The sequence below is a fragment of the Plectropomus leopardus genome, chromosome 17 (genome assembly GCF_026936395.1).
Source record: "Plectropomus leopardus strain MGB_pleo_1.0 chromosome 17, ASM2693639v1, whole genome shotgun sequence".
NCBI lineage: Eukaryota > Metazoa > Chordata > Actinopteri > Perciformes > Serranidae > Plectropomus > Plectropomus leopardus.
Genome location: NC_142192.1, coordinates 3,522,469 through 3,545,666, shown reverse-complemented (window position 1 = coordinate 3,545,666; position 23,198 = coordinate 3,522,469). Strand labels below are relative to the sequence as shown.

Genomic DNA, 23,198 nt, shown 5'->3' with positions numbered 1-23,198 from the left:
CATCTGTCCTTGGACCCTCACATCCAATAAGGAAAAAAATCACCCCTCAAAGAAACCCTTTAACAAAAAAAAAGTCTGAAGTCAGCTCCTAAATGTGAGGGTGGTGTCTGCCTCCTGGACTGAAACTGGAAGATGGTTCCACAGAAAGGAGCCTCATAGCTGAAGTCTCTGGCTCCCATTCTACTTTTGGAGACTTAAGGAACCACAAGTAACCCTGCATTCTCAGGATGCAGTGCTTTGGTAGGATAATAGCACACTATAAGCCCAGTAAGATATAACTGAGACTAATCATTTAGAGCTTTGAGAATTTTCAATTCTGGATTTTGAAATGAAAACATGATTTTTTCCTTACCATAACCAAGTGGTTTTTGTGTCTAAACCTAACCACCCATTAACCACAGTGTTGTTGAAACATAAAGCTTGAATGTATCCGCTACGTAACAACGTGCATATGTAATATATCCCAGGCTTACAGAAACGTGCAATGCCAAGATTTATTCTGCTAATTGGGTTATTAAATGCCATACCTTCTAACCCTTGAGATGCTTTCTCTTGTAAATTTGTTTTCAAGCAGAAGTCAAGATAACCTTGATGACATCATCTGGGTTGTTTTCTCAGAATTTATCTCCCTCCAGAGCAGGATAAGATATGAAACTGTTCACAGGTTGAGTGGGAATCCTAACTCAAAGTGAACATTTTTGATTGAAAAATCAGTGGTGAGGCCGTTTAACAGCCACCGATTTTCTTGAAAGGCTTTCCAAAAGAGTGAGGTCAGCCACTGATATTTGGAATAAGGCCTGCATCACTCGCAATTCATCTTGAGGTGTTGGGTTGAGGTCCGAGTTCTGTGAAGGCCAATCAAGAAACGGCTCATCCCAGCTGAATCACTGACAACAGTGGTAGACCTCAACTTTCAGAACACTTCTAAATATATAGGCAGTTTTAGTCTGGCTTTCATATAATACTGCTTAATATTCCTTTAGACAAGTAGTGACTCTGTGGTGAGTGGAGCAGCTGGTGCTTTAATCTCCTGTGGTATATAGACACATTTTCAGGGTTTTTATTCCTATAGCATTTTTACGTTCTGGTGTGATTGCTATATTGTAAAAAGCCTGGGTCATCAACAAGGGGTCCATGACTCCGAAGGGGTACTCAGGACTACTGTAGGGGGGTCGTCAACTTATTTGGTATTTATTTGTTTCTCAAAATTTTAAACATGTCTGAAAATATACATTTACACAGGTCCAACATATTATTTTCAAAGATAAATTGGCCCATGTGGGGGAAAAAGAAAACACTTAATTACACAACAATGATAACAGGCTAACCAGCTAGCCAGCGCTGAATCACTGTGTGGCACCTGTCCCTAACAGTGAGGTCAGCTACGTTGTAGACAGTGGCATACAATTGAAAGAAATTGGCCAATTAGCTGTATTATTATTTAAAGGGTGTGGTCCTTTTTTTGTGAGCCACAGTCATAGTAATATTATAAGACAAATGGCTCCAGGGCCCCACCACCTCTCCTACATAGGAGCAAGTCACATAGACTTTGTGTTGGTTATGCTTCTCTTTGTAGTTGTTATGCATTAGTCTTTTTTTATTTTTTGGGGGGGGGTCTTTTGTGTTTCTTTGTAGTTATTTTGCCTGTTAATAGTAGTTAATACATGTCTATGTGCAGTTCCTTTATTTCTTGGTGGTCATCATGAATCTTTTTTGTGGTGTTGTTACTCTTTATGGTCATTTTGTGTTTTAATTAAATAATTTTATAGGGTTTTGCTGGTAGTTTCATTTAATCCTTTTGTGTTTCCTTGGGGTCATTTTGTCTCTTTGTTATCGTTTTGTGTTTCTTTGGAATGATATTCACATTTTTTGTAATTATTTGTGTCACTGTGCAGGTCCTTTGCATCTCTTTGTAGCTGTTATGCATCATTTTGTGGTTTTGTGTCGTGTTAATCTTTATGTTTTTTGTTGTTTTATGTCACTTTGTGATGGTATATACGGTATGTATACCCTAGTGGTCATTTTGTGTCTTGCACATGCATTTAAAACACTGCTGCTTGGCGAGGCTGACGTCTTGCACTCATGCACTGTGTGAAACGGGCCTTACACTATAGAGTGGAACATTCCCCACTCTATAGTCTTATGCGTCTTTGCATAATCGATTACGTCGACGCGTCGCCCCAGCACTAGTTTTGTGTCTGTTTGGAGTAATTTTGTGTCTTAATGAAGTTATTTTATGTCATTTTATTTTTTGGTCATTTTTTATCACTTTTGAACTTTTTGCCCGAACGATTTATCAGTTTACTGATATTATTGGTTGAAATGAGCCTCTCACAGAAATATCGGAGCATATCGGCATTGGCGTATATTTTTTCCGATGTGCACCAATAAGTAAACTTTTTTTACAGACCATATAATGCAGAAAACAATGCTTGGGTGGTTTAGAAATAGTTTCATTATATAGTTTGTCCAGCAGAGTGCACTCCAACTCAATTGTTTGCACTACTCTTAGCACTCTGAAGCACATGTAGTAGAGCTAGCTTCATAACGGAGCAGACGGTGGTACAGTCAGTCAGTCTAGAGTTGTTTTCACAGTAAAACAACTCAGTCATACTGTTAAGTTAATGAACAATGGCCCCATTATTTTGCAAATGAACAAGATAATCTAAGGTCCCAGGGTGACGGAAGGAGAGGACTACTAACGTGTTGACTTTATCACTATTGAGCGGCTTTCCGGACCTTCTCATTGGCGTTATATTTAAAAAGCAACAAGAGACACATTTAGCAACTTATTTAGATCATCAGGGAACAAGGAGGAAATATACTGTCATTTATCCCCATGCGCGCTGCACTCAGTAACTGCGGAACACCACTGTAAGTGTCCGTCAGCCCAGCGTCTCCCCTCTCTCTCCTCCTGCGCCAGGTGTGTGTGAGATGGTGACAGGGGAGAGGAGACGCTGCTTGCGGTGTGAATTCAGGTGTAGTGAGTTTCCAGCCTGGTTATGTTGAAAGAATAAACTTATGTCTAATGTTCGATTCCTCAACTCCCAACAAGCAGAACAACATGTAAATATTCAGAGATCACACCAAAGCCGGTAGGCCTACTCAGGGACTGTTCTGTAGCTGTGGTGCTTCCTGACATTTCGGGGAATGTTCCACTCTATAGTTCCACTATGACTTAAGCAGAATACTATACTATACTTTAGCACAATGGGGAACATTTGTGAGGACAAGAGGAGCTCCCTGGCAGTTGTAAATGCTTAGAAGCTGCTTCTTGTTTTACAACCTGCCCCTAATTGACTGGCTGTATTAAAATAGTAAGCAATTGACTGATACTGAACAGTACTGATGTTTATTTAAGTATTTATTTCATTGTATTTATTCTTTATTTAAATGGTCAGCAAAGACCATACAGTACTGATGTGTATTTTATTTTTATATTCTTCATTTGAATGGTCAGAAAACAGACAAAATCATACACTGACACGGTCAATCCTATTCAGGCACGGCCTGTCACACTCCAACACGTTCAAACACTTCTTGCTACACTTACTGTTCATTTTTGACTTGACCCAGGCATAAATAAAACGTCCCATCGATAATGCTTCACCTGGTGTGGGATGCTGGTACTGCAGGTGCTAAAACTCAAAAGTATATTCTCAGAATAACAAAAGCGACAAAATAGTATCAAGGACATGTAAACATGCAGCCAATTTTTTTTGTCTATTTTCTGGTTTATATTTCCACTTAGAGTCTTTAAATTGCAGACATGGATTAATTTCTACCTATCTAAGAATATTACAACAAAGGAAATTTTACATTATGTAACTGATCGCAATAAATATCTGTTGACTTAAGTTTACTACAGTGCTCGTCATGGTGTAAATACTCAGTAAATAACATGAAAAACACTGATAATTTGTGAGTAGCCAGAAGCTGCCACAGCAAGCATGCCACAAGCTGTCACTGATTGCCACAGCCTACCAATGCCACTAGATCTCACTGCTGCTGATAAAAAGGTAAAAAAAAAAAAGGTTTGTACATGGCACTTTAGGCCATCCTACTCAGTTTAATGCAGTTTATGTTTTGGGGGTCCTTGCTCCGTCTCTTTTTCAGCTAAGGGGGCCTTAGCCTGAAAAATGTTGAAACAACCTGATGAAAACTGTAAAGATGGTGAAATTGTTAATAAAGTAACTCACCCTGGCCCTACCAATACTTTAAAGAATTGATTGTGTTTCCTGGTTGAATCTGCTGATTCACTATAAATTGTTATGTCACCAAATAAGTCAGTCAAGTAACAAAGATCTTCACACTGAATAAACTGCATGGACGAAACGCTTTGAATCGTCTCCCGGTATAAGATAGGAAACGGTGTCATAATTTACGACACAGGTGTCATAAATTATCTTTTTTGTTTTTTTCCAGTTGTACGCATGCTCAGTGTCTCCGTCCAGCTGATTGTCATCAGCAACAGCATAGGAGATTCAGCGATCCGACCTGTCATGGAGCCCCAGTGAAAAGAGCGAGCACTCCGGCCCGGGGGTAAGACTAAAAGTCTGTCAGCGGTTGTAAACTCGTTAGAGTGATCTGAGGCGGCTACCGGTGCGGACAGAACGGGAAAAAACGAGCCGCCGTAGATGAAGCGCGACAGAGAAAAGTGTGACATGAACCGAGGCTGCATGGCCGCGATGACTCACCGGTGTTTGTGCTCAGTGCTGCCGGTTACTGTGCGTGCGTGCGCGCGCGCGCGTCGTTTGTTTCTGCCTGTTGTGAAAGAGTGTGATCAAAACTGCGACATATCGAAGGCTGGTAGTTTAGGAAATGAAACGATACAATTAAAAACTGCATTCGTTTCGAGCAGTGAAGAATGCCTGTTGCATTTTCGGGGCTCAATTATGGGGCACCGATTGTAAAGTTGTGCGAAGAAACGACAACATTTCTCCACATTTAGCACTAAAACATTAAAAAAAGGTGTGACTTTTTCTAAGTCACTTTTTAACATAAGAGAAATATTTGCAAACTATCAGACTTATTCTTTCACGAAAAATATGCTCAACATAATGTCACTGTTAAAATAAAAATGTTTAAAATTAAATTTGAATGTTAATGTTAAGTTGAAATGTTATATGTCAAATCTAAATTTAATTATGTTTTAGAGCTGAGTGTGGAGAAATGTTGCAGAAACATTTGGACTGGGGGGAAAGTTATGGCAAAACTCTCAGCACCATGGACAGCGCTCTGAAATATTAATATAACTGTATAAGGATAGCATACAGTGCCAAAGCTTAGTCGAAGTTGCATATGTTTTATGATCTTAAAAAAAACAGAAATCCATTTAATAAGACATAAAAATGTTAAAAATAATTAAATAAATAAATGTCAACAGTTCTGAAGACCTGAATCCATCATGTCTGAATAATACACTGTCAGTAATCAGTCAGTGCTCTACATGTTTATATTTATTTAAAGCATAACTATATACTAAACCGCTTTTCATAGAAAAGAAATATATACTCATATCCTTTAATAAAAGCACTACTAAAGACCTAAAAGTACCCCATTACAACTAAGTCCTGCATTTACTTAAATAAATGTTTGTGAAAACTGTACAATTTTCGCTCTTCAGGGCTCAAATAGTTAATTGAAATTATAGAAGTTTTGAGGGGACATGTCTCTCTGGTGGAAACAACTCATACACATCTAAAACATAAAAAAGTCACAACTAGCCGCTTCTTTTTTGTGAGAAGTCACAAGCCAAAAAGTTGGGCAACACTGCTTTAATATTTAACAATGTGTTGTTTTTTTATGAGTTCACAATGTGTTTTTAATGGAAAGTCTTTATCTGAAAAGTAATTATTTTATGAGTGAAAAGTACATTTCACCCTGAACTTTTGTAGACTAGAAGTTAAAAGTAAATGGAAATATTTAACAATCTCAAGATTGTACATACTTTTAAACACTTTGTGTGTGTGTGTGTGTGTGTGTGTGTGTGTATGTGTGGTTTATTGCCTTTAATGGATAGTTTTTAAGCATGAAAGGGGGAGAGAGAGGCGGGGCGACCTGCAGCAAAGGGTCGAGAATGGAATCGAACCCGCGGCTTGCAGAAAGGATACAACCTCTGTATATGGGGTGCCACTCTATCCACTCCTCCAAACACTGTTTATGATCATTAAAACAAAATGCAGGAAATAAAATTGTAAGCAATATTACAATGTAATGTAATGTAATGTAATAGAACTTACATTGGTGTTACTATGTCAGCAGCTCAAAGATATGTTGCTGTCATGCTATCATAATGGCCCTATAATACACTGTGATTCCCTAAACTGTGAAATGTATTTTGAATATTTACTTCAGGGTACCAACAATAATATAAAACCTACTGCTTTCAAAATGCTATTTAAATCTAAATATTTATGTGCATTTGTAGTTGCTATATAGTCTGGCCCCTTATTGGATCCAATTATTACAGCCACAGAAATGTATCAGCACCATATTAATATTGTATCTGTTCAAGTGGTGCTAATTTTAATATTTACGGTTAATTTAATTATGTTTGTATCTAAGATGTTACTATTTCTTTAGGATCTAAGTAGTATCTATAGCAGCAAATACATGTAATACATGTAGTGCAGTAAAATCACTAATTAGTGCTCTGCACATTTACTGAAAAGGATGATTAGAAAGGAAGTCACATGAAGTTGTCCATTGAAATGTATGTTAGTTGTGGACTTTCCTTTTTTATTCATGCCACTAATTGTGTTGACATTTACCACAAATAAAACCAGAAAGGTCAGATTGTTTTCATTAAAAGGGAAAACTACCCCGGAAAATAAATGGGATGTCAATACTTTAAAAATAAAAAGGTTTTAAAGCGGCACACCACCTAGATTAAGAATTCCACCATGTTAATTCCAAACTGTGGAGAAAGTTCAATCAATATGAGTGAATATGAGCTGCTCTTTGTCAAAGCCAGAATCCAGAGAAGGAAGTTTCGAACTTGAGTATGAGGTCTGGAGTTGCTCCATAGACAATGAATGGGAGACTGATTTTCATAATGATAATAATAATAATAATAATAATAATAATAATAGTAACTATAAACTTTATCTATAGAACACTTTCATACAAGGAATGCAGCTCAAAGGGCTTTAGAATAAAAGAAGTGCAACAGCAAAAACAAGATTAGACAATCATAAGACGTGGTGATAATCAAGGTATAAGAGTCAAAGTGGAAAGTACAGAGACCAGTTAAAACCGTGCAAATAGCAGAATTGACATAAAATAATAAATACAAGAATTACGTTAATTAAAAGCCAGACTATATAAATAGATTTTCTATTTTCCTATTTTCTTATGCGTATGAGCAGTAGAGGATCTAAGGGCTTCTGAAGGATTATAGAACAACTGAGAGTCTGCAATGTAGGCCAGTCCCAAACCATTAAGAGCTCTGAAAACAATTAAAAGAATCTTAAAATCTATTCTAAGAAATACTAGGAGCCAGTGGAGTAAAGCTAAAACCGGGGTAATGTGCTCAATCTTCCTTGTTTTGGTTAAAAGTCTAGCTGCAACATTCTGAATAAGCTGGATTTTCTCTATTGACTGTTTCAGGAGACCAGTTAAATAAAACTACAATAGTCTAATCGGTTTGAAATAAAAGCATGGATAAGTTTTTCAGCATCTCGGTGGGATAGGAACGGCCGTACCCAGTGTTGCCAGATGCACGATAATTATTGTATTTGCACGATAATTCTGCCCTATGTATGATCGATAATTCCAAAATTGCCATAATGTACGCTAATTTGACCATTGTGACACTTACAATAAGCACTTTAGTTTACATGAGAATTCAGTCCATCTTGTGACATTTAATCAAATAACTGATATAATCAAATAACTGAAGAAGCGCATTTAATATTCTTTGAAATAGCAAAGTCTTTGTTTTGTTTTTGTTTTCTTTTTCAAATTACAGTTAATCGATTAATCACTAGTTAATTTTCACAATAAATTGATAATGGAAAATGCTTAAAATTTGCAAACCTAGTTTTTAGCATTCTAGTTTTTCGATTTGGGATTTGACTTAGACCACAGGAATTACATGTATGAATGTTGAAAATGGGCATTGTTCCCCTTTACTCTGATGACTGCTGGCCACAATCAGCATTTTCTTTGGAAAACTTTGGAAACTGTTTCTAAAAGCTTTACCCAAAAAAAGTGAAAGCACAAACTGCAACATCATGACAATCACCTTGAAGAGTTGGGATATTCTGTTTATCTGTTTGATCAAGTTTTCTTCATCCTGATGCAATCACACACAGGTTCTTTCTCATGTTCATGTGCCCAAAATTTCCAATTACAAGGAGGACAGGGCTTCTAAACACAAATCACATGGAGTCACAGAAAGTCACAGAAAGCTGGTTTTACAGGACCGAGTCACAGCTCATCTTGTCAGGTTCAAGACTTTAGCCGTGTCAAAACCTAACATTACCTGAGAAGGATGTTCTCGTTTGGTGGTCGCTGATTTGTTTGTCAGGGTCTTGTTTGAAATTGCGCTCAGGTTAAAGTGACTGTACAGTTCAGACTGAGATCAGCCATGTGAAGCCGCTAAAAGAAACCGTTTGAAGGCAGAGAATGAAAGAAATCAATCAAACCGCCTTGGGAGAAAAACAACAGGGGGACATGTGTGCATATGCGTATGAGGAAGAACGGATAGTGCACACACTTGCATGTGTGTGACTCATCCGTGGGTGGTAATAGAGCCACCTCAGGGCCACAGCAGCCGTCATTCGTTCACACGCGGCAACAATAACTAGGGCAACCTGACGACACAGGCCCAGATTTATAACCTGTCTCTGAAGGGATGGAGGCTTTTATGAGGGAAATCCATATTCAGCAGATAAACTGTTTGTGTTCCGACAGCTCAGGCTGACATGTGCACAGATCACTGTGTTGAGGACTCTGAATATGTATCAGCCACTGTATGTATCTGTGTGTGTTACTTTAGGTGTACGAGGTGTGATGGCGCTGTGCTTGGAGCCCTGTGTTTCAGGAGGAGAGTCCTCCAGCAGTGAGGTGAGGTTCACTTTGTCTGTGTGATGATCTGATTAGGGGTTCAAGCCTGAAGGGCTGAAAAACTGTTGCTTTTGCTTTTTTCTTGTTTTTGGTATGAGATGGTGCATCATAGACCGCTGAAAATTTCCCCAATCATCAGAAGTTGTGTGCAAATGCAGCTCAAGAAATATGACACCAATTGGCCAGATGAGGACGCTATGATTTAAGCCCAAAATTTTAATTTTGGAAAGGCCACTCCCCTTTCACTCTAAGTCGGATTGACTTAAAAGAACACACACAAATGCAGCCAGGCCACTCTCATTCTGTGCTCGTAAAATAGTGCTACTCTGACAATTTTATTGGCCTAAGTCGCAACGCCAAAAGATACTTTCTGTGTGCGCTTAAAACACTGCCAGATTGCATCAAAAATGTGATAAAAATATAGTATAGCATGTCACAAATAATGTGATATAAAAGTCATAGTTTAGCATTGCTATAAAAACTGTTTTAAAAAAGTCAGAATCTAGTGTAGTGTGTTAATAAAAATGTAATTAAAAATGTAATCTTATAGAATACCATTAAAATGTGATTAAAAAGTCATAGCATGTCATGGTAAACTATGAAAAAACCTCATAGTATGTTAATACAATGTGAATCAAAAAGTCACAGTATAGGATGCCATAAAAAAATTATTTAAAAAAGTCATAGTATAGAATGATGAGAATAATTTTTTTAAATTTTTTTATTTAATTTATTTTATTTATAAATATTTATTTAAAATAAATAAATATTTTATCTAAATAAGTAAAAGTAATAGTATGTCAATAAAAATGTGAGAATCCGGCCAGACAGATCCGGTTGTGGTGTTAATATACGCCAAGTGATAGCCAGACGGCACCTGCCGTGTCCACATGAAAGGCAGCAGGACGGCATTAGGTTGAAACATAGCCAGTAATTTAAGGAGCGCAAGGCACCCATATGCTTCCTGTCTTAATGTGATGTTTTTTTTCTTCACCTTACCCCTACTCCTTCCCCTAAACAGTGTGCCATTGTCTAAACATAACCACATGCAGCGTAATTCCACCATGTGCATTTGTTGACATCACAGTAGCGCCATCCCTGAACGTTAACAGCAGATGCAGAAGAATACCTAAAATGTGATAAATAGACGCGGAGGTCCGCTGCAAAGCGGCAGCATGTGACGAGTTCGGATGAGAATGTGTAGGTGCAGCTCAATGACTTCTTGATCACATTTTTATTAGCATGCTATAGATACTGCAACCTATAATATGTCAGTTTTCTCATGTTTTTAGCAGTTCACTATACAGTTACATTTTTATCACATTTGAAATGACATGCTTTAGTTCTGACTTTTTCATCACATTTTCATTGACATCGATCAGTTTTTAGCACAGTCTCCATCATACAATACTATGGAGTTTTTTTTCCACATTTTTGATCACATTTATTATGACAATTTTATCACATTTTTATTGCATACGATACTATGACTTTTTTAATCACATTTTTATTGACATGCTATACTATGATTTTTTTTAACACCTCTTTTTGTAGCATACAATACTATGACTTTATTAGTACATTTTTATCGAATGCCAAACAGTGTTTTCATCACATTTTTTTGACGGTTATGTTATGACGTTTGTCACGTTTATATCATGTTTGACATATAACTTCCATCATATTTTATTTACATCTGATACTATGACCGACTGATGTTCACCATACTATGCTATGACTTTGTAATTAAAATTTTATGGCATCCTATACTATGACTTTTTGATACACATTTTATTAACGTTTTCCCCTTTTTCACAGTTACTATGACATGCTATGACTTTTATATAACATTGTGACAAGCTTTATTTGATGTTTTATCACATTTTTGAAAATTTTGATAATTTAGATTTTCATAGCCATATTGTGCAATAATGCTTTTATCACAATTTGTATGGCATGATAAACTAGGATTTTTTTTTCATAATTTTTATGACATACGATAGGCATTTTTTGATGACATACTATACAATTACATTTAAATGCTATTTTGAACAACCAAAAATTGACTTTTTATGCTATTTTGGAAGACTTACTATACTATGATATTTTATGCTTTTTTTGGACAACAGACTATACTGTGATATTATATTTTCTAATTTGACAACATATACTTGGACTTTTTCTTGTATTTTGGGCAAAATACTATACTATGACATTTTAAAGATTTTTTTGGACAACAAACTATACTATGATGAGTATATGCTATTTTGGACAACTTACACTACAATTACTTACACTACATTTTTCTGCTATTTTAGACAATATACAATATTCTAACTTTTTTTGTGCTATTACAGAGAACATACTAAGAATTTTATGCGATGTGTGACTACAAACTGTACTTTGAATTTTTTATTCTTTATTGGACAACTATACTAGTACTACTACTACTTTTTTATTTAGAAGACATATTGGACTATGACGTTTTTGTGCTAATTTACACAACATATTTCACTATGAATTCTTGTGCCATTTTGGACAACATACTGTACAATAACTTTTTTATGTTATTTTGGATAGCAAACAATATTGTACATTTTTATGCTATTTTACAATAGTAAAATGCTAATTTACACTGATGTTTTTTCTGTTAAAGGTCATAGTATAATGTGTCACTAAAAAATTCATCAAAAAACGTTATAGTATAGTGTGCTCAAATCCTCACAATCATTAGAGTACAGTATGCCATTAAAAAATAATCATGAACATCCTATTATACTATGTTGCTGAAAAGTCATTAAAAACATCATAGCATTATATGTCTTCCAAAAACATCTTACTATAGCATCATATCAACATTTCATGGTAAAGTATGATGCAAAAAAAAGATCAACATTAACATCAACAACATAGTATACTAAGTGGGGGGCAAAAATCATTAAACACATTGTAGTACACTCAACAAAAATATAAACGCAACACTATAAACAAAAGACACATTTCTCTCAAATATTGTTCACAAATCTGTCTAAATCTGTGTTAGTGAGCACTTCTCCTTTGCCGAGATAATCCATCCCACCTCACAGGTGTGGTATATCAAGATGCTGAGTAGACAGCATAATTATTGCACAGGTGTGCCTTAGGCTGACCACAATAAAAAATGATCAAAAACATCATAGTATAGTATGTCGCTGATGAAAATCATCAAAGACGTCGTAGAATAGTATGTTATCCAAAAATCATCGAAAAATCATCAAATAATGCCGTAGTATAGTATGTCGTCCATAAATCATCATTATAGAGTATGCCACTCAAGAATCATCAAAAACGTCACAGTATGGCATGTCGTCCAAAACTCATCAAAAAAAGTCGCTCAAAAATCAAGTCGTCCAAAAATCGTCAAATACATCATACTACAGTATGTTGCTCAAAAAATTTAAAAAGATGTCATAGTAAAGTATTTCATCCAAAAAATCATCAAAAACGTCACAGCAGTATGTCGTCCATTACCATCGAAAATAATATAGTATGTCGTCCAAACAACAACATATATTTCATACTATAATGTGTCACTCAAAAGTCATCAAAAACATCATAGTATAGTATGTCGTCCAGACATCATCAAATTTGTCATAGTATAGTATGTCGTCAAAAAATCATCAAAAACGTCATAGTATAGCATGTCGTCCAAAATTCATCAAAAATGTTTTAGTATAGTATGTCGTTCAAAAATCATCAAAAAGTTCATTGTATAGTATGTCGCTGATGAAAATCATCAAAGACGTCACAGAATAGTATGTTATCCAAAAATCATCGAAAAATCATCAAATATTGCCGTAGTGTAGTATGGCGTCCATAAATCATTAAAACATCATTATAGAGTATGTCACTCAAAAATCATCAAAAAGTTCATGGTATAGTATGTTGTCCAAAAATCGTCAAAAACATCATAGTATAGCATGTCGTCAAAAAATCATCAAAAACATCATAGTATAGCATGTCATACAAAATTCATCAAAAATGTTTTAGTATAGTATGTCGCTCAAAAATCATCAAAAATGTGTTAGTATAGTATACTACAGTATGTTGCTCAAAAAATTTTTAAAAATGTCATAGTAAAGTATTTCGTCCAAAAAATCATCAAAAACATCACATAACCATTGAAAATAATATAGTATGTCGTCCAAACAACATCATATATTTCATACTATAATGTGTCATTCAAAAATCAACAAAAAGTCATAGTATAGTATGTTGTCTTAAAATCATCAAATACCTCATAGTATAGTATGTTGCTCCAAAGAAATTTTTAAAAATGTCAGTGTAGTATTTCTTCCAAAAATCATCAAAAAAGTCATAGCGTAGTGTCACTCAAAAATCATCAAAAACATCATAGTATAGTATGTCGTCCAAACATCATCAAATATGTCATAGTATAGTATGTCGTCCAAAAAATCATCAAAAATGCCTCATAGTATTGTATGTTGCTCAAAAGAAATTTTAAAAAAATGTTACAGTGTAGTGTGTCACTCAGAATTCATTAAAAACGTCATGCTGTGTATGTCGTCCAAACATCATCAAATACGTCAGAGTATAGTATGTCCGCAAAAAACCCATTAAAAACATTATTGTATATAGCATGCCGTCGAATAATCATCAAAAATGTTTTAGTATAATATGTCATCCAAAAATCATCAAATATGTCATAATATAGTATAGTAATATGGTTGTCATCCGAAAACCATCAAAAAAGTCATAGTATATGTCGCCCAAAAATTATCAAAAATATCATAGTATAGTATGTTGTCCAAAAATCATCAGAAAAGTCATAGTATAGTGTGTCGTCAAAAAATCATCAAAAACATCATAGTATAGCATGTCGTCAAAAAATCATCAAAAACATCATAGTATAGCATGTCATACAAAATTCATCAAAAATGTTTTAGTATAGTATGTCGCTCAAAAATCATCAAAAATGTGTTAGTATAGTATGTCGCTCAAAAATCATCAAAAAGTTCATCGTATACTATGTCGCTGAAAAAAATTAAAAAATGTCATAGTATAGTATTTCATCCAAAAATCATCAAAAACGTCATAGTATTGTATGTTGTCCAAACATCAACTATGACATACTATGACATCATAGTATGGTATGTTGTCACAAAACCATCAAAAACGTATAGGATGTCCTTCAAAAATCATCAAAAAGTCATAGTAAAGTATGTTATCCAAAAATCATCAAAATGTGATAGGACAGTATGTCTTCCAGAAACCATCAAAAACGTAATAGTGTAGTATTTTGTCATAGTACATAGTATGTTGTCCAAAGACTATCGAAAACGTCGTAGTGTAGTATGTTGCTCAAAAATCATGAAAAACATCATCACATATGTATTAGTAAATTATGTCGTCCAAAAGCCTTCAAAAACGTCATAGTATAGTATGTCTTCCAAAAAATCATCAAAAATGTTTTAGTATATTATGTTGTCCAAAAATCATCAAAAATGTCAGAGTATAGCATGTCGTCCAAAAATCATGTAGGATGAGGTCCAAAAATCATCAAAAACATTATCTATAGTATGTTTTCCAAATATCATCAAAAACATCATAGTAAATTGCCCAGAAATCATCAAAAGCGTCATAGTAACATCGTCAAATATGTTGTCCAAAAACCTTCAAAAATGTCATAGTATAGCATGTCGTCCAGAAATCATCAAAAATGTTATAGTATAGGATGTCGTCCAAAAATCATCAAAAACATTATTTGTAGTATGTTTCCAAATATCATCAAAAACATCATAGCAAAGTAAATTGTCCGAAAATCATCAAAGCGTCATAGTAACATTTGTATGTTGTCCAAAAATCATGAAAAATATTTTAGTACAGTATGTTGTCCAAAAATCATCAAAACCACATAGTATAGGATGTCGTCCAAAAATCATCAAAACGACATAGTAAAGTCCATAGTAAAGTATAGGAGTATAGGATGTCGTCCAAAAATCTCTCGTCCGAAAATCATCAAAAATATCATATGACATACTATAGTATGTCATCGAACAGACATTAAAAACGTCAGTATGTTGTTCAAAAATAATCAAACACGTCATAGTATAGTATGTTGTCAAAAAAACATCAAAAACGTCATAGTATAACACGTCGTCCAAAAATCATCAAAAATGTTTTAGTATAATATGTCGTCCAAAAATCATCCAAAACATCATAGTACAGTGTGTCGTCCAAAAATCATTGAAAACATCATAGTATAGTATCTCTTCCAGGAACCATCAAAAGTGTAATAGGATAGTATGTCGCTCAAAAATCATTAAAAACGTCATAGTATTGTATGTTGTCCAAACATCATCAAATATGTATTAGTATAGTATGTCGTCAAAAAAACATCAAAAACGTCGTCCAAACTCATCAAAACGTCATAGTCCAAAAAAGTCCAAATATCATCAAAAACATTATTTGTAGTATGTTTTCCAAATATCATCAAAAACAGCATAGCAAAGTAAATTGTCCCAAAATCATCAAAAGCGTCATAGTTACATCATCAAATATGTCTTAGTATAGTATGTCGTCCGTAAACCTTCAAAATCATCATAGTATAGCATGTCGTCCAAAAATCATCAAAAATGTTTTTGTATAGTTTGTCGTCCGAAAATCATCAAAAACATCATAATATTGTCCAACAATCATCGAAAACCTCACAGCATACTGTGTCGTCTGAAAAAAACATCATACTATACAGTGTTTCCTCTAGGATTTTTTTCAGCAGTGGGGGCAGGCTCTCCGGGGAGCCGTGGCGGCGTAAACAAATGACACTTGACTGCAGATTTTAGTTTTATGCCCAGCATAATGCCCCTTTTTATTGAATGGTTGGCATGAAAATCGCTTTTTAAAGGCTGAATGTAAAAATACATCATGGCGTGTATATCGCTTAATGCTATCAATTAGTTTACTCACGTTAGCGACACTGAGTTGAGTTTGCACCGGGCCCAATTAACTTAAGCTACGTAACCTTAGCTGGCCATCAATATTTTGTGAATGTTTATTTAACTAATAAAATCTATTATAAGTTTTCTTAAGCTAATAAGTCTACCTTTTCTCCGGTAAGTTGCACGCTATTTTCAAGCCGACACTCCTCTGACTCTCCGACCTGATGCCTGGATGCGAAAGTATAGTATGTTATCCAAAAATCATCAAAACGACATAGGACAGTATGTCGTCCAAAAACCATCAAAAACATAATAGTGTAGTATTTTTACCAAAAATCATCAAAAGCATCATAACACATAGTATGTTGTCCAAAAATCATCAAAAACGCCATAGTGTAGTATGTCGTCCAAAAGTCATCAAAAACAACATAGTGTAGTATGTCGTCCAAAAGTCATGAAAAACAACATAGTATAGTATGTTGCTCAAAAATCATCAAAAACGTCATAGTATTGTATGTTGTCCAAACATCATCAAATATGTCATAGTATAGAATGTCGTATAGGACGTTGCTCAAAAATCACCAAAAAACGTCATAATATAGTTTGTCGTCCAAACACCATCAAATATGTCTTAGTATAGCATGTCGTCCAAAAATCATCAAAAATGTTTTTGTATAGTTTGTCGTCCGAAAATCATCAAAAACATCATAGTATTGTCCAACAATCATCGAAAACCTCACAGTATACTGTGTCGTCTGAAAAAAACATCATACTATAGTATGTTGTCCAAAGGCCATCAAAAACGTCATAGTGTAGTATGTTGCTCAAAAATCATTAAAAACGTCATAGTATAGTATGTCATCTAAAAATCATCAAAATTGTTTTGGTATAGTATGTCGTCCAAAAGCCTTCAAAAACGTCATAGTGTAGCATGTCATCCAAAAATCATCAAAAATGTTTTAGTATAGTATGTCGTCCAAAATTCATCAAAAACGTCACAGTATAATTTGTCGTCCAAAAAGCATTAAAAACTTCATAGTATAGTATGTCGCTCAAAAATCATCAAATGTCATAGTATAGTATGTTATCCAAAAATCATCAAAACATCATAGTAAAGTATGTTGTCCAAGAATCATCAAAAATGTCATAGTATAGTATGTCGTCCAAGAATCATCAAAAACGCCATAGTATAGTATGTCGTCCAAAAGTCATCAAAAACAACGTAGTACAATATGTCTTCCAAGAACCATCAAAAGTGTCATAGTATAGTATGTCGCTCAAAAAACATTAAAAACGTCATAGTATTGTATGTTGTCCAAACATCATCAAATATGTCATAGTATGGTATGTTGTCAAAAAACCATCAAAAGTATAGTATGTTATCCAAAAATCATCAAAACATCATAGAAAGTATGTCATCCATAACCATCAAAAACCTCATAGTGTAGTATGTCGCTCAAAAATCATCAAAAACATCAGTCACAGTATAGTATGTTGTCCAAAAACCATCAAATGCGTAATTGTATAGTATGTCGTCCAAACATCATCAAATATGTCATACTACAGTATGTCGGCAAAAAAACATTAAAAAACATTGTTGAATATAACATGTAGTCGAATAATCATAAAAAATGTCATGGTAAACTGTGTTGTCCAAATATCATCAAAAACATCATAGTATAGTATGTCTTCCAGAAACCATCAAAAACGTCATGGTATTGTATGTCCTCCAAACATCATCAAAAACGTCATAGTGGAGTATGTCGTCCAAACATCATCAGATATGTCATTGTATAGTATGTCTCTCATTTGAAATAAAAAAATGTCATAGTATAGTATTTCGTCCAAAAATCATCAAAAACGTCATAGTATAGTATGTCACTCAAAAATCATCAAAAATGTCATAGTTTTTTATGTCATCCAGAAATCATCAAATAAATCATAGTATAGTATATCATTTAAAAGAAATCAAAAAAATGTCATAGTATAGTATGTCGTCCAAGAATCATCAAAACAACATAGGACAGTATGTCGTCCAAAAACCGTCAAAAACATAATAGTGTAGTATTTTTACCAAAAATCATCAAAAGCATCATAACACATAGTATGATATGTACGCCATAGTGTAGTATGTCGTCCAAAAGTCATCAAAAACAACATAGTGTAGTATGTTGTCCAAAAGCCATCAAAAACGTCACAGTATAGGATGTCACATAAAAATCATCAAAAATGTCATAGTATAGTATGTCATCCAAAATCATGAAAAATGTCATGGTATAGTATGGCAATATACAATAATGTTTTTATGTTGTGTTGGACAATATACTATATTCTTTATACTATAATATAACTCTTTCATGCTATTTTGGCTGACATACTATACTGTTCTTATGCTACTGTGGATGATATCTTATACTACAAAATTTTTATGCTATTTTAGATGACATGCTATACTGTGATATTTTTTATTCCATTTTGGATGGCAAATATGGTATGGCTTTTTCATCACATATCTCCGTCATTCTATAGTCTGACATTTTATCACAGTTTTTAATCATCCTATACTATGATATTTACATCACATTTTTATGGTGTATTATATGATTTTTCTCATCACTTTTTTATTGTCACCCAATACTTTAACTTTTTTCACATTGTTATGATCATACTATACTATGACATTTTTAATCACATTTCTTGTATTGACATACTAAAAAATGACTTTCATTTTTTTCATCATAGTATACTATGTTTTTGGTATACTTTGCAATGATATTTTTAATCAAATTTTTATATGCATAATAAAGTCCTTTTTTCACATTTTTATCAACATGTTTTACTGACTTCATCGCATTTTTATAGCATATTATACTATGAGTCATTGCTCATACTTTCCTTACATGCTATACTTTTTTTTTCTTTGACATGGTATGTCCATTTTATCGACTTGCTATACAATGATCTTTTCATCATATTGTTTATTTATTAATTTTGGAATATAGATACCATTCGTTATCCATTGCACCACACTCTTGGAGCACAGAGCTACTCAAGGAACAGATCAAGTAGAAGAAGACCAGGCGCAGTCAAAGTTAAACATGGCCAGTCATTGAGCTGGGTCTTAAAGTCTGCTTTCAGCCGTCTCTCTGTACGGTTGATCAGTTATCCACCCTGCAACTAAAACTACAAAAACTGCTGCTGACGAACAAAAAAACTCATGAAGAGTTACAAGGGGATACAAGGGGACCGACAAAAAAAAGGGCTTTTGCGCGCTGTAATCTGAAGCCTTTACTAGCTCTCCTCAAATGTGTAAGAGCTGGAAGAATTACTGAGATTTTGCTCTTTGTGTATGTCATCCTTCCAGGCGGGTTCCAGCTGTCTTCAGTTTGGGGTTCGTTCCTATCTGCACCACTTCTACGAGGAGTGCTCGTCGTCAACGTGGGAGAGAGACCCGGAGGAGCAGGGGTTCGTCCAGAGCCAGAGGTCAGCCCTGTGGTGGAACTCGGCAGTCTGGAAGGTAAGATCCAATCTACTTACACCCTTTAATCTCTGCTGCTGGACTGTAAAACATCAGCTTAATAAGAGTAGTGACATAACTATAAGTTTCAGTGCCCACAAAGTGAAATAATTTAAAAGACATAATCATTTGTAAGGCTCAAAATGAGAAAAATAACGGTAAACAAATCCATGAAATGCATATCAGATGTTGTAGTTATTGTCTGTCTGTGGGTTTTCAGGGCTCAGCCTTCTGGGCAAGTCTTGCATTAATTAGTAGCAAGACAAGACCCACAGTGTACTTTACTTAATCAGTCCTACTCTGATATTTTATAGAAAGAAATATAAGTCACTGATTAATATAAAAAAATGTCCACTCCAGTTGTCAGTCCAGCACATTTTCTGCATTACCGTTACAAAGTTTGATCATATCATAATAATCATATTAAAAAAGTGGCCTTTTTCTTAGAGAACCACAAGTGTAGAAAATAAACAGTTTTTTAAAAAAGACATTAATACATTTGATGACAATAGACTAAATTAGAAAGTAATTTATTGCATTAATAAATGGGCAACACAAAGAGGAATTATAAGAAAGAAATCGATGACTAGTTCAAATTAAAGAGAGTTAAGAGTTTTATGTTTTTCATAAAAAAACATAAAAAAAACATAAAACAGTAAATAAGTAGGTCATTTAAAACAACTTAATGGATTTAAATCTGTTATGCTGTTAAAAATATTAAATAACTGGATTCACAGTTCAAATAATATTACAGATTTCAATAAAGAATTTTAAAGGGCATTTTTCTGCTTTTCCTTTCTGTTAACTATTCTATTTGCTTAATCATTTAACCTTTCCAGGAAACTTTGGACCCTGTTCTGGTAAAGGTAAAAATATGTATGGGATGTAACAGGCTATTTGATTGGCTATCATTTGTTTTATGCAAACATAAGCTGGATGTGGGAAGGAGGAAAAATCGTAGCTAAAAATGTGAGTTCAGGATGGATCAGTACTGGCTTTTGATCAATTAAATACTTAATTACTATTTTCATGACACTTGTGGTCCCCTACTGCAACTATAATGATGTTACCAAAGTTACTGACATCAGCTGGACCCATTATCAGTCCCTCCCTTGGTTACTGCATCAATCAGTAATATTGATAATGACCTATTTTGAGGCTTGCTGTGATTGTAAAAGCCTTTAGCACACCCCCCATTTAACACATTACATAAAGATCCACTTATAGTTTTCATTGAAAATTAGACATTCAAATTTCCCATGCTGTGCTGTTAATTTTTATTTATTATTTAACCCTTATCCAACCAGGAAAAAAAGTTGAAAAAGTTCAATAGTGTCCCGATCAAGACAGAAAGCAGCAAAAGTTACAGTTAACGAAGGGCAGAAATACATCCTGACATTGGCAGTTCTTGTCTCTGCGAGCCTCACTGTTGGTTTAGGGAGGGTGTCAGACAGTTGTGCTACCTCTATGCTTCACCAGTGTTATAACTATAGACATCTCTGATATACTCATGTATTATTGTGCAAATTCTGCATTTTAAACTCTGCATGATAAAGCTGTGGTGCTGTGGTATTTGTAAAGGTGAGGAATTGCATGCCAAATTGCTCATTTGGCATGCAATCACACACAACAAAATGCATCACACACAACAAAATGACCTTTCCTAACAAGAAATGAAGAGCACAGAGCAAACAGGACCACCTATAGAAGAAGGACCAGGGCTGCACAAATTTTTACTTGGGGTTTTTATCTCTGTCTCTCTCCAGGTGTCCTTGGCCCTGGGTCTCCTGATCCTGACTGCTGGGATTGCCAGCCTATCAGTCGGTTACTCCACTCCCCATAAAATTGAGTCGTTCGGAGAGGGGGACCTGTTCTTCGTGGACACCCAGGCCGTCAGCTTCAACAGGGGGCTACACCTCAGCACTTCGGCCGGAATCGGGCTATTTTGTCTTGGCTCGGCCCTGGCGGTGATGGGGGTTGTGGTTTGGATCCTTCCCAGGGCCAACCTGAAAGAGAAGCTGTTTCACAAATCGGGGGAAGGTGGACGGAGAGGAAGGTTATTTAGGGATCCCGGGGATGTGGTCACGAAGCCGCCAGGTACAGAGGAGGGTAAGATACCTGTCACACTGTCAGAAGTGGAAAATGTGCAGCCCACTCCTTAAAACGATCACTGCTGAGCTACATAGTGTACAGCGTTTTGTTCTAGTCCTAGGGCCTCATTTACTGGTCTTAGCGGTGTTGTTGAAGGAACAATCATTCCCCGGTTGGCATCCTTTCCAGGACACCACCTAGATACTCCAAGAAAACCAGGTACTCTGAACTGCTTTGTGGTGCATACGCACAAACAACAGTCAGAGACCTCCTTGTAGCTATTTGCAGCCGCATAGAGGCAACCCTCTCATTCCCTGGGGAGAGCTCCAACATAGTGGCACTCAGCCGGAGGCTTGTGAGTGTCCCCACACCTGCCGGCAGTTTTATGTGTGAGGAGTGAGAGAGACAGGTTCCTTTAAAACACCAATCTGCCCTTCAAAGCACAACTTGATCTGCATAGATCATAGATACTTTATAATCACTCCAAATTAAAATGTCTAAATGAGGCCCCAGGACTTAGACCAGAGACTTTGTGGCTCTTTTAAACACCTCATACTACAGGACAGGGATATAGTCGTTGACCGTAGACTGTGTTTGTGCAGTGCACTAGTGATATATTTTAAAAATTCAGTAAGTTATGTCCACCTCAGCACTCAGAGAGTTGAATCCTAATGACTGATGGTAGAAAATATGTTTTTACCCTCCACTTTATAGTATTTGCTGGATTTTTTTAAAAGTATTTTTTGGTAAGACTTTCTATGAAGACCACGTCTATGATGCATCATGAAGGCATTCATAATTGTTTATGTATGCATTCATAAACACATAGTGCTTACTGATGCACTATATCAATAGTCATAAACCATTATAAATGTTACTTATAATGATTTTTAAGTGGCAAGGGTCTTATGGATGCTCTTGACTTGTTATAAATTAGAGGTTGAATGCTGGGGCTTGTAATGCATTATAAATATTTATACTTACTTATTCACATATCGACAATTAACTGTAGTAAGGACTCAGTGTGATATAACAGTCCATGCTGTATCATAAGTTATCATTCCATGTGTTAGGTAAAGTGAGGTACATATTTGATGCTTTTATAATAATTTATGCTTCATCCTAATGTTTCATTGTAGGTAAAGTGTAATCTTTTTCATGCATTTCAGAGAGTTTTAAGCCACAGAGTCAGATTTCACAAAGACTGGGGATCTTGCAGTGTCAGAAGTGGACAGAAACTGCTGCAGTCCTTGAAATCCACAGTGAGTATGCTATATACTGTAGCTAGCTACCTCGCTAGCAACCACTGTCCCCATACCAAACAGACTATTTGCAAGCTAAGTTAGCCACTGGGATATTTATTATTAGCCTACAAGCTAACCATAGAAAATACATGATTACTTGATATATAAATTTTGAAGCTAGCAATCTTAAGTTGAACCATATGGTTATCTTGTAGGCTAATGGTAAACAATCCAGAAGCTAAAGTTAGCTTGCAGAAGGCCCTTGCAGTGGTCAGCATACAGCATACTCATCAGGGATTTCAGAGCAGTATCTCTGTCCACTTATTTCTTCAGTGT

The 23,198-nt window shown here is 35.2% G+C and overlaps 1 protein-coding gene across 4 annotated transcripts in view; it reads left to right on the top strand.

The window, feature by feature from the left end:
- nrsn1l (neurensin 1-like) overlaps positions 1-23,198 on the top strand; it is a 190,382-nt gene that overhangs the window by 164,527 nt on the left and 2,657 nt on the right. The window contains exons 6-10 of one of the 4 annotated variants that reach the window (XM_088090302.1): positions 4,426-4,542; positions 9,005-9,072; positions 19,375-19,527; positions 21,294-21,636; positions 22,788-22,880. In XM_088090302.1, the coding sequence (XP_087946428.1) occupies positions 9,019-9,072; positions 19,375-19,527; positions 21,294-21,636; positions 22,788-22,880 (643 nt within the window). In that variant the 5' untranslated portion in view covers positions 4,426-4,542; positions 9,005-9,018. Of the gene's footprint in view, positions 1-4,406; positions 4,543-9,004; positions 9,073-19,374; positions 19,528-21,293; positions 22,489-22,787; positions 22,881-23,198 lie in introns of those variants that run through there. The other 3 variants (XM_088090303.1, XM_088090304.1, XM_042506830.2) reach the window with 3 other exon arrangements.